General features: G+C 37.3%; 2 protein-coding genes across 2 annotated transcripts; one reads left to right on the plus strand and one right to left on the minus strand.

Moving 5' to 3' along the window:
* Positions 1–206: 206 nt before the first annotated feature.
* Positions 207–4,785, plus strand: LOC21409553 (ras-related protein Rab7). The gene is made up of 7 exons (XM_024165484.1): positions 207–377; positions 905–931; positions 1,103–1,202; positions 3,152–3,298; positions 3,407–3,487; positions 3,681–3,826; positions 4,479–4,785. Exons 1-7 carry the CDS (start codon positions 325–327, stop codon positions 4,543–4,545), a joined length of 621 nt encoding a protein of 206 aa, XP_024021252.1. The 5' UTR covers positions 207–324; the 3' UTR covers positions 4,546–4,785.
* A 593-nt stretch (positions 4,786–5,378) lies between these two features.
* LOC21409554 (SWI/SNF complex subunit SWI3D) lies at positions 5,379–12,011 on the minus strand. Its single transcript, XM_010097884.2, has 8 exons — positions 11,484–12,011; positions 10,146–10,663; positions 8,739–9,401; positions 8,169–8,335; positions 7,461–8,095; positions 7,050–7,237; positions 6,515–6,950; positions 5,379–5,979 (listed from the first exon to the last, which is right to left on the minus strand). Exons 1-7 carry the CDS (start codon positions 11,962–11,964, stop codon positions 6,582–6,584), a joined length of 3,021 nt encoding a protein of 1,006 aa, XP_010096186.1. The 5' UTR covers positions 11,965–12,011; the 3' UTR covers positions 5,379–5,979; positions 6,515–6,581.
* Between the last annotated feature and the right edge of the window lie 318 nt (positions 12,012–12,329).

Genomic DNA, 12,329 nt, shown 5'->3' on the forward strand with positions numbered 1-12,329 from the left:
AAGTTATAACTCAAACTCAACTCAAAAACTCAGGGCCCGTTTAGTTCACTGATTCGAGTTTTTAATTTGAGTTGAGATATGACTTTATGTGAGAGCTTTTTACTGTAACAAAAAAATTAAATGTGACTATTTCTGAGAATTTTTTACTGTAGCAAAACTTAAATTCTAAACTCGAATCAATTGAGTGAAATAAACGGAGACTCAAGAATACTTGCAAAGAACAAGCCCCGAAAGGCTCTGAGTCCGACCACCTTACACAAACACAAAACTCTCTCTCTCTCTCTCTCTCTCTCTCTCTCTAGTTCCATTCGAAGTCCGTACACGATGCCTTCCCGTAGAAGAACGCTCTTGAAGGTCATCATCCTCGGCGACAGTGGGTCAGTACTTTCTCTCTCTTCTGTTCCGTGTTTTTGTATTTTCTGTTTATTGATGTTCAATTTCTAGGGTTATGTTTGAATGATTTGAACGATCTTTCGAGATCTTACTTTGGAACAGAATTATCTTGAACCCTAGTAATTCAAACTGTGCCACTGCGTTGAATTTCATTTCTTGATGCAATTTAGCATGATATCATCGAAGAATTGGATATGGTTATTTTTTTTAGTCATTTTAAGAATCTGTTTCTGCTTTCTTTTGCTAAAAGGCCGATAAAAGGTATACTTTAATATCTTGAATTCTTGATCCATAGTAATTGACATTCTCCGTACTTTCCCAGTTGCCTGAATTGTTAAATTCTGGGTTTTTTTCTTTTTTATTTTAATCTTTATTTATGATGGTGAAATTCGATTTTGGTTTGGATTTTTTTTTTATAATATTTTTAGCTGAATCGATTGTCTATTGAACCAAATAGAATATGTTTTTAAGGAAATTGTGTTAATTAACGTTCTCTTAACGTCGTTTGCAGGGTGGGAAAGACCTCTTTGATGAATCAGTATCCTTCTATGCGTGACAATTAAGAGAGCTATATGCAATTTTGTTTCTTTTTGTTGAGTATATGATCCATAATTATTTGGTTTGAGTCACTTAATTTTAATGGGGTTTATTCATAAAGTAGCATCTCCTACAAGGTTTGTTGCTGTTTCCCTTGACATACTTCTTATAGGTATGTAAATAAGAAGTTTAGCAATCAGTACAAGGCGACAATCGGAGCTGATTTTTTGACAAAAGAAGTGCAGTTTGAAGATAGGCTCTTCACTCTCCAGGTTAGTGAGGAATCATATATTATCAACTCAATTTACTTGTTAAAAAAATCCTCATAGTTGTTGTAACAAAAGATTGGAGCCCTCAGATCTATTTGTTGGTTATACGGTCCATTCATTGGAATCATCTAGTTGGAGCACACTTTCTTCCGCCTGAGCTAGGAGTAAAGTCAAATTATGTGCTGATAAATCTTTAGTTGTTGAAAGTTTCCATGTGGAGTAATGGAAAATCGGTCAGGGTTGACTTAATTTTTCCTTCTTATTCATTTACTCCCCTTTTTTATGGCAGCCCGAAGCTTCCACAAAACTTGATTCGTTTCGCTTCTTGACAATTTGTAGCTGATATTATTACAAAATTCTCTCTTTTCTTGAAATTCTTCGTGCATCTCTAGTAACTTGTATCTCGCTCATAGCAGTAAGTAGGACTGGGATTATGTTATATGGCAGCTGATAGTAGTCATGAAAGAGCTAAAGGATATGCTTTACTATCTCTCATACTCGGCGGCTCATTGGCCTGTTGATCTGTTCCTTAACTAAAATATAGTATTATCCTATGTAGGGAATAATGGAAGTGAATGTTAATAACTTTCCATTGATATGGAACTTTTGTGCTTCTTTTAATCATGTTTTACTGATTGAAAGTGAAAAAAAATGTAAACAAACATAAAGAGAAAAGGAAAATGATTTTGATTGTATGGCCGCTTGTAGAGCATTTCATCTACCCGGTGATTTTGATATTTCTGCTTAAATACTTGAGCAAAATTGATTTTGATATTTCTGTTGAAATACTTGAGCAAAATTGATTTACTTGGCACTTTTTGATAATGCTTCTTTGAATGCATATCATGTCCATAATTTAGAAACATTTTGGGTTGCTTTTGTGTTATCATGTTTCAAGGCACTAGATTTAGGGGCGTTCGCAGTTGGTTTGGACGGTTTTTTGTTTTGTTTTTTTTTAATATATTTAGAAACCACTAACCAAACCAAAAATAATTTTTTCTTTTGGGCGGTTTGGGCCGTTTGATTTTTTTGACAAAAACCAAATCACTCATAAGCGGTTTGAGCGGTAGACTAAAAAATTCACAAAAATCATAAAGTTGTTAATCCATAAAAATAAAAAAAATTAAGGCCCCGTTCATTTCGCTGATTCGAGTTTAGAATTTGAGTTTTGCTACAGTAAAAAGCTCTCACAAACAATCACATCTAACTTTTTTGCTACAGTAAAAAGCTCTCACATAAAATCACATCTCAACTCGAATTAAAAACTCGAATCAGCGAACTAAACGGGCCCAAGTTTACAATATGACTCAAAAAATAGCAAATGTCTAGAAGTTCACCATTTAAAGTTTTAATACAAACCGACAAAAATTTGATGAGGTGTATTTTATTAGTGCATAACTTTTATTATGACGAATAAGAACTAAAATAAATAAAAAAATATTTTAAAAATAAAAAATTATATATGTATATTTTTATGTGGATTATTGGGCGGTTAAGGAAGTTTAAAGTTCAAACCACAAACCAACAACAACAACAAGCCTTAATCCCAACTTAATTGGGGTTAGCTATATGGATTTCATTTTTCCACGTAGCTCTGTCCGAAATTAAATTTTCTTGAAGGCCTAGATCTAGAATGTCTTTCCTAACTACTTTGGTCAACGTAATTCTTGGTCTACCCCTCCCTCTCCTAGTATTAGGTATAAGAATGTCCTCCCAAGCACGAACTATATCAAACCACACACCAAACTGCAAAAAAAAAAAAAAAAAAAAAAAAAAAAAAAAAAGATTAAAAAAACTGACCAAACCGCCCAATAATCGAAACATAATTGATATATTTGGTTCGGTTTGATTTGGATTGAGCAGTTTGGCGGACTTTTTGAACACCCCTAAGTCTAGATTTTTGTATCTTTCAACCATGATAAAATTCAGTCCATATCAATTTGTTTTGGCAGATTTGGGACACAGCTGGTCAGGAAAGATTCCAAAGCCTTGGAGTTGCTTTCTATCGTGGTGCAGATTGCTGTGTTCTTGTCTATGATGTTAATTCTATGAAATCCTTTGACAACCTGAACAATTGGAGGGAAGAATTCCTTATTCAGGTATACCTTTGTTCTTTTATGGATCCTTGCAGAAAATTATTCCTTGTGTATTCTCCTATGATTTATCAATTTGAAATTTTGCGAACTGATGATGTTCCGAACCTGCAGGCAAGCCCTTCGGATCCTGAAAATTTCCCGTTTGTTGTCATAGGAAACAAGATCGATGTAGATGGTGGAAATAGCAGAGTGGTACGTACTTGCTTGAATTTTGTACTCCCCAATCCCTCCCAGCCCGTGCAAGTACATGCATATTTTCTTCCCATCTCTTCTTCCTCACCCAGATTCGTGTGTGCATACGTATCCATGCTCTTATGTTTAGAGGTGGACATTGTATATTATCGTGCGTGTTTGGTGTCCGTGTAACCTTATGTTGATTCTCCAGGTTTCAGAGAAAAAAGCTCGAGCTTGGTGTGCATCGAAAGGGAATATCCCATACTTCGAGACCTCTGCTAAGGAAGGCATTAATGTAGAAGAAGCTTTCCAATGCATAGCAAAGAATGCTTTGAAGAGTGGCGAGGAGGAGGAGATGTAAGTGAACAGTACCCTTCATTTGATAAATCTAAATTTTGCAAATAAATTTTCTAGTGCTTAGTTGCTTGTCAATCAGTTTTCTTAGAATTTGAGCATTCAGAACTTGACCTTAGGATGCTATGTCATGCAAATGTGATCCTTGCAGCTATTTTTTCTTACTTTTTTGTTTTAAGCTGCTGGAATTGAATTTTTGTATGCCCTCTTTGTCACTCCTTGGCTGAACATGGATACGCAAGTTTGTTGTTGGTTTTTTTTTTTTTTTTTTTTTTTTTTTTTTTTTTTTTTTTTTTTTTTTTTTTTTTTTTTTTTCCGCGGGTTTTTTTTCATTATTTTTTTTTTTTTTTTTTTTTGTTTTGTTTTGTTTTGTTTTGTTTTGTTTTGTTTTGTTTTTCCTCGGAGCTCTTTACATAATGTATGTTACTACTTTTGTCGGACTAGAAATTTTTGTGCCTGCTTGCTGTAGTTTAGTTAAAAGAAAGGAGAAAAAAAAAAGTTGTATGAGATTTCATAGGATTTGTTATAAAATGAGAATTCGTGGTTGTTTCTTAAAGCCGTTGATTTTATAAGTTGCTTTATTGCTTTAAGTCCAAAGTTCATCTGTTGACTTCTTTCCCTTTTGCCTCTGATTGGAATTTTCTGCCTTGCAAAGATACTTGCCGGATGTCATTGATGTTGCAAACTCTGGTCAGACAAGGTCAACTGGATGCGAGTGCTAAGAATGGTACCTGATTATTTTCCCCAGTAAAAACAATAAACGTGTTTAGACTGCAAACTATTTTGGCCATTTTTCTTGGTACTGTATGCGACTATACTGTACATTAGTGTTTGCGGGAAAACAAATCAGTCCCAAAAGTGTTTGTTGAGTTTTGGTTGTATTGTGCTTTCTGTTCTTTGTAATTATTTGGTACCGCTCTTTGCCCTTTATTATGGAAATCACCAGCAGGAAAGATTTTTTCTTTGGTCGAATTTGATTTCATGTTTCCTTCGGAGCTCACGCTTTAGCAATCAAAATATTGCTCTTGTGATCAAAAGCTGTCTGGGGATATAAAAATTTATAATAACAAAAGTTATGATGCTTTGGCACTGATAATAATAGAATATAATTTGCAAACTCAGTTTCGGAAGACTAGTATGAAATTTTCTAAAATACAAGGCGTTTATAACTTCTTTTGATGGATTAATGCGAACTTTAGACCGAGCAGTGCCTACTGCTACAATTGAAATGGTAGCGAGATTTGACTAAGCCATGTGAGCTCCGGTGCCAAATCTCCTGGGGCATTTTAGAAAAAGACCTGTTTAGAAGGTATATTCAAATCATGATTTGAGTAGAATCCTATGAGAAAAAATTTTAAAATTTAAACTTTTTGTATAATAAAAAATACTGTAGCAGAATTATAATTTAGATTTGAGTATAGTTTCTAAACAACCCTAAAATTCGAGCAAAAAAGTATTCTCAAATCTTCCTGCGAATGTTGAAATTAAGCACTTTAGTAAGAAAATTATTCTTAAATGCATTATGTTTAAAGCCAAAGTCGGCATACAAAGGCGGTTCACATTCAACCAAAAAGGACTACAATTTCATTGAGACAAACCGAAGACCTGAATCCATACAATGTACAACTCCAGCCAGCAAATTGTTACCAAGTAATCCAATTGCAGCCAACAAGGCACCAGAAAGAAAAATATTCAGTATTGAATCACCAATCTCAATATTCATAAATCCAATATTAAATTACAATGAGCAGCTTTGTTAGCAGAATCGTCCAAAGGGTATAGACTTCCCTTTTTGGTTCCACAAAATGGATGAGTGAGATAGAGTCGCTTACATCATCACCTAAAACATTTTTTTGGTTCCCCTTTTGTACCTCTTAGCTGTTAAATGACGGATCGCAGAGATGATATCTACCAGTGCAATTAAACTAGGTCAATTGAGTAGCTAAATAACTCGGCCTGACAAAATCCACATCAGTAAAAGCGCAGAACTTCTAATTCTCCTCATATCATTTCCTTTGTTCTGTGAGCTTACGGGTGCGAAATTGTATGAACATGGTATTTCCTCAATGATTCAAATAGAACGAGGATATCAAGGTAGCAAACTTTGCAGAAAAATCTTCTAGCTATTAGACTCAACCAACCTTGCATTTGTGAACCTGCCAAAGTGGCTAAATCAGAGGTAAACCAGACAATTGGGCATCTCCTACGTGCATCGAGATCTTAAGAAACAAATTTATATAAGACAAAGAACAAGAATTCAGATCAATTCATTTGAAATACATGGTTTTCTTCTGCCCCACTCCGGTTTCCAAATGAAAGAACAAAAAAGAAAACAAAAAAAAAAAAAAAGGAAGAAGAAACCATCAAATGGGGCTGAAGAAAATAGAGGCTGATGTTTCGATATCATATGTAATTTTCCCATATTTCTTTTCTCGCTAGATGAGCTTTCCACAGCATACAGTTATAAGCAATACCACTAAAGTGATGAGAAAATTGACTAGTTCTTTCTTCTTTCTTCCTTCTATACAAAACAATCTCGTTCATAAAGTTTTCAAAAAGCATAAAGTCATCAACAAATTTTATATTAATCACGACGTGGCCACTTTTACCATGGATTATATTAGAAGGCCAGCCTTCTAAATTTATTAAAATCACCAAAAAACAAAAAGGCAAAGAAAATCAGGAACTCACTGGGTGTAAAAAGTAGATGGAGGTGGTGCACATGAATGGATAAACTTGGAAACATGTTCTCCAAGTTTTACTTTGTTCCAACAGAAGAAAGTTTGTCCTGGCAGGGAGGTTGAATTGAGCTTCCTGCCAATGTTGGTAAAGGTATTGAAGGACTAGGAGCCACAGACCCCATGGGTCTTGACATTGGTGGCCTCTGGGAAACCATGCTTAGAGGAGGCCTTGTAACTGAGCCAGCAATGTTCACGCCAATTCTATTGCCAGGCAGCGATGAAGGCATCACCCTAGATGAGGAAGCGGGTAAGCCGAGTCTGGCTGCAATTATCTGTGCCCGTTCATGGTAAAGCCGCTGCCTTGATCTGTCCATTTGCTCCCTCACCCTCATAACAACATTTTCCATCTCATTGAAAAAGGCTAACTTGGTTTCCATTTTCTGCAACTGTAAAAGAACAGGATCTCTGGATAATAAATCTCTGTTCTTACCAATGGACGAGAATTACGGAGCGCCATTTGTCTAGCTCTAGAGTTTAGAGAATACCTGCTTCTCTATCAACAATGCTGACAGTCGTCGGATTTGGTCTTCTTCCTGATTTGCAAGGAGTTTTGCCTTCACTGCTGCTGCTGAAATAGCAGAGGCTGCAGCACGCTTTATTTTATCAATCTTATGTTCTTTCGTCTCCAAAGCATCGTGCTTCTCTTTGTCACCATCTTTAGTAGGCTCTTCAACTGAAAAGATGAAGCAAAATCATAAGTTAACCAGGGTATATGTTTTCAACTGGATCTTTGCTTTAAGGCTACTACAAATGCGAATGCGTGCGCATATGCACTCTGCCCCCCTAAACAAAAGACCAAGACATAAAATATGAAGCATACATTCATTTTCTAGCATTGCCAGAATGGTTGATATCCGTTATTTTAATTGGGAGAGAGAGATGAGAGAGAATAATACTTGCTGTATTTTCAACGATGGCTTTTGCCAAAACAGGTTGTGGAGGTTCAATCTTTTCTGATTCCTGAGAATGAGGCACCATATCTACATCTCTTGCGGCATTAGAAGGGGGTTTTCCATCTGAGTTGACAATTTTACCATGCTTGTCGTTCTTCTCCAGAGGCAGAGAATCAGACACCGCGTCAACATTTTTTAAATCTTCTGCAGAGTGGGTAGAGTCACTCCTGAAATTCAATGAAACGTTTTGCTGGGGCTCATTCTTTTCTGAGGGAGGAGGTTCAGACATTTCTACATCGTTCAAAGTCTCTGTGGATTCAGGAAGCTGTCCTGATTTTCCTTCTGACTCCTTCACCAAACTTGGCGGAAGCTCTCCCTCAGCTTTTAATTCTCCTGATCCACCCAGTGTAGATGGTGGTTGATCCTTTATTATCTTAGAAGTGCTTCGTTTCTTTAAATTAACGGAATCACCTTCCTCACTCGCAACTACGGCCTCCTGTTCTTTTGCAGCATGTGGTTTCTCCTGGGATTCACCTTCTGGAGCACTCAAACATGTCTTTTCTTCAAGACTAGAATCCTCTTTCTTGTCACATGGGATTTCATCTGTTTGAGTCTCCCCATTAGCCACTTTATCAACACTGCAAAAGATTTCAAGGTATGTAAGATAAACAAAAGATCAGCTAGAGCATGATGCATTCAAGTATAAAATACCTAAGCAATCCAGCCGGTTCCTTATTATCATTTGGTGGATCTTCCAAAAGAAAGCAGTGCCTCACAGCTAGCTCAATGCTTGGAGAGTTTCCGGATAGGGATTTCAAAGAATTATGAGCTGAAGCAGTTGCAAGGTCAGGTCCCACCAAGCGTGCTAGGAAAGCTGCCTGAAGTGAAAAATATTTATGAATATTGAATGCCAACATTATATAGGCTTGAAGACATCAAATTGTGGATTGTATAGCATAACTACAGTGGCGATATGCCATATCCACATTATTCATACTGAAATAGCATTATCTTAAAAGCAATAATATACAAAACTCGAGACCAGTTCAGATGCTATTTTCAAAGATGAAGATGAAAATAAGAGAGTAATGTTTCAAGTTTTCAGGGGAGGGGGGTGGGACACTCTGGAAGTTCTTAAAGTTGTTGCGTAAAATGAAATATAGAAACTCATGCATAAGAAAGTGATGATGTAATATTAGACGTTAATTGGAAAAACCTAACCTAAGTTTGCCTGCAAAGATATTGATAAATTAAAAAGGCACACATAAACATTCAACTTACCAAAGCCATGGCGGGGTTTCCTACTTCTGCAAATGAAAATGATCCCTCACACGTTAGAGGATAACCAACGGCTTCAAATGCTTCCTTAAGGGCCTTTATTGTGCAGTCTTCTTCTGTCTCCTCACCTACTTTGGATTCGCTGCCTTCCTTTCGTTTTGAATTTTCCTGGCTGGCTTTCACTTCATTAGCCTCAACTGGTTTTGAAGTGTCCTGACTAGCTTTTACATCCTTTATATCTTCTTTTGAAGTTTCCATTGGGGAAGTCGGGGACTGATTTTCACTAGCAGCAGTCTCACCTTTAGTTGCTTCACCAGCATCTTTGGGGACTGATTGATCCTTCTCTGTTGAAGCTGGGTCTGCATTTTCTTTGGAAGTGGAGTCCATATTATCGTCATAATCGAGAAAGGTATCCTCAATGGGCATTTGGACAAAGTGCAATATGCATTGAGCTTTGGTTTTCGTAGCAACATGTTCTGCAATTTCACTCCAGTTTTCTTTATAAAGCTCTAATGCTTCAAGGAGAAGTAGGGTCTCCTGATCTGTCCACTTCCCACCACTCAGCCCAGCACCCTCACCAGGCTCCATGAGAATAAAGTCCGTAGATGACATGCCAGAGTCGAACTTCCCATTATTAAAGCAATCGGTACATAAATCAAAATCTGCCTGCACATATGCAAATAATCAGCAAACAGAAATTAGAAAACACTTAATTCGAAAATGGAAATAAGAAGCAATGATACTTCAATTATCAGAAGGGCAGGGTTTCATTGCACATCTTTGTAGCTCGTAATTGACAAATTCAGAACAGTGAAATGCGAACAAGATGAAGACATAAGGATAGTTGCAAAGACATTCTTTCTAATTCTAACATGGTTTATTGGCCATAACTCTCCTAAATCATGCATTTCTCTTTCTTTTTTATTATTATTATTTTTTTGATACAACACGGGATTGAATTCGCAACCTCCCACCCAAATCCAACTCCATCCAAACCTCCAAGTGCCAATAGACCAAGAGATCTTAGACCCTAAATCATGGATTTCTAGTCAAAATAGTTGGTGAGCCAACTGGTGCTAGTCCCGTTGGTAAGGGTGGGGTGGGTTTAAGGGAGAGATTCCGGGCTTGAATCCTGGGAGCAGCTAGCAATGTATTAAAAAAAAAAAAAAAACAAAGGTCAAAATAGTTGGTGAAAGATTTGTTGGGGTTGGGGCAAGTTAATTTGTAATTTTTTTTGGGGTATTAGCTAAATTCTGAACTTACAAAATAAAAAGAGAAGCAAAGCATGAGAAAATAAAGTGACTTATTCCCTTATAATTGGTCTTCGGGGTGGGGGAAGTGGAGATTGGAACAAACAGCAGGCTGAGAAAATTAAATCCCATAATAAAGATAGTGGAAAACACAACTAACCTGCTTCTGACAATGGTACCGCTTGCGAGAGCAATCAGCTGAACAAGAGTTGCAATGGTACTCAACCCTCACCAGCTCTTCAGCAATTGCAGATTCTGGAAATAACCCAGATGGAACAGCTGGAGCAGCTACATTATTCTTGGGAATGACAGGCATAGACGATTGTGGTATTTCGAAGTGATACAACTTATCAGCCAAAGAACCCTTTTTTGCCGTGCCATCACCATCACCATCAGCACCGCCCACCGCAGAACTTGTTGGTGGAAATGGGTGGAAATTAATCAAACCCCAATGGTCCAAAAACTCCAGTACCTCTTGTCTAGCATCCAAGTCTCCAACCTCAAGTTCTGACAAGTCTTTCAACTCAATCTGTGTGCTTGGATTTGAATGGAATTTCTTCATAATCCAATTACGAATCTCCAAGTATGTGTCGGCAGTACGCAACTCAGACTTCCCATTAAAGAAAGATGGCAATGTGCGCTCCTCAATGGGGTGAATTTTTGTCCATGAAAACCATCCTGGAAGAAGTCAAGGATAATCACTTGCATTGCCAAAAAAAAAAAAAAAAGAAGTTGCTCTGCATAACCAAAACATGAATGCACGTGAAAACAAAAACCTTACCCTATTGATTCCCTAGCCTCTATTCATTTTTTGACAAAACCCAACCTCTATATCGAGCTCAAATAAAAAGAGGATAGGAGACAAAACAAATAAAAATAGATAACTATAGTTGAGAAACAAGTGTTGGGTGCTTGGAGGCCTAATTATACTAATATCGGGGGCCATCGATTTTAGGATTATCAAGAGAGGTTAGAGAAAAGCACAAGGATAATGAGAGACATGAAGTGTGTAATGCTCTTCTAATCTTTCTCTATCATAGTGAAATTCTGCTGCGGTTATGGGTAGATGTCATAAATGATGAATTCATTTCTTACCTACGTCACTCTATTTTTGTTAGGACTGCCGTCTCTTTGGAGTTTTTTGTTTTGTTTTTGTTTTTGTTTTTGTTTTTTTTTTTTTTTGTGCTCTTGATAATAAAGGATTAGCACATCTCATTCTTAACAGAACATCAGATAGCTAATATAGCAAAACGAAAAGAGAAAAGGAACTTGAGAAACACTAATCTAATCCTGCTTCCATTATCTCAAAACAACATAATTACCTTTCCAAACCTAAAATACAAGATACCAGCCTATAACTTAACCTCATAAAATCCTAAAACAGCTCAATTCAGCTAAGTCTTTGATCTAATTCAACAAAAATTGAACAAAATTTCAAATCTTTACTTCATTTTCATCCAAATGCGCAACACAAAACAAAAGAAGAGCTGAAACTCACCGCAATGACTAGGAACCACATGAGCGCTGTTACTTCGAGATCTAATGGCCTGGAACTTGGCCTCAAGCCCCGACTCCAAGGCTTCCAATTCGCTCTCCTTTCTCAATTCCTCCGCTACAGAAGCAGCCGCCACGGTCTCTCCGCCCAAGACGCCGGGAACCCTGGCTTGCTCCGCAGCTGGCTTGGCGCCGCCGGATGCCGACGCGGCGGGGGCGCCATCGGCGGAAGCTAAGCTCGAGGAGAGGCTGGATGGAGCCTGGCGAGCCCTGGTCAACGGGCCGTTGTGGATCGGAGGGTGAGAGAGAGAGGACTTCTCGCGAGTGGCGCGCTTTGAAGGCGCCGACGAAGAGCCAGAGGAGCCGAGGTTTCCGGATTTCCGCTTCTGGCCGCCGGCACGTCGCCGCGACGAAGTTGGCTCGGTCGCCGGAGAATCTCCGCTCGCCGACGTTGAGGTTCCGGCGTCGCGGCGTTTCTCCTCCATCGAGGGGTTTCTGCGTGTTGGGGTTTCGGTTCGGTGTGTAGCGTTTGATTCTGTATGTGTGACTTCGAAGTGTAAAGCGAGCAATTTTCCCAATTTTTAGAAAATCAGGTAAATGACTGTATTTTTACTTTTTCTTAATATAAACGGTCGAATTTTTTATTTTTTAGATAAATAGTAGAATTTTTTTTATTTTTTAATAAAATAACTGCCTTTTCTAGTTGTCAATAATAATAATAAATCAGTGATATTGATCCATTTATTATTATAATTTATTAATAATAATTATTAATAAATATGTAATTTATTTATTAAAATTAATTAATTATAAATTGATTTTAATTAATTATTAATTAATATTGATTGAT

The sequence above is a fragment of the Morus notabilis genome, unplaced genomic scaffold, assembly GCF_000414095.1.
Source record: "Morus notabilis unplaced genomic scaffold, ASM41409v2 Scaffold115, whole genome shotgun sequence".
NCBI lineage: Eukaryota > Viridiplantae > Streptophyta > Magnoliopsida > Rosales > Moraceae > Morus > Morus notabilis.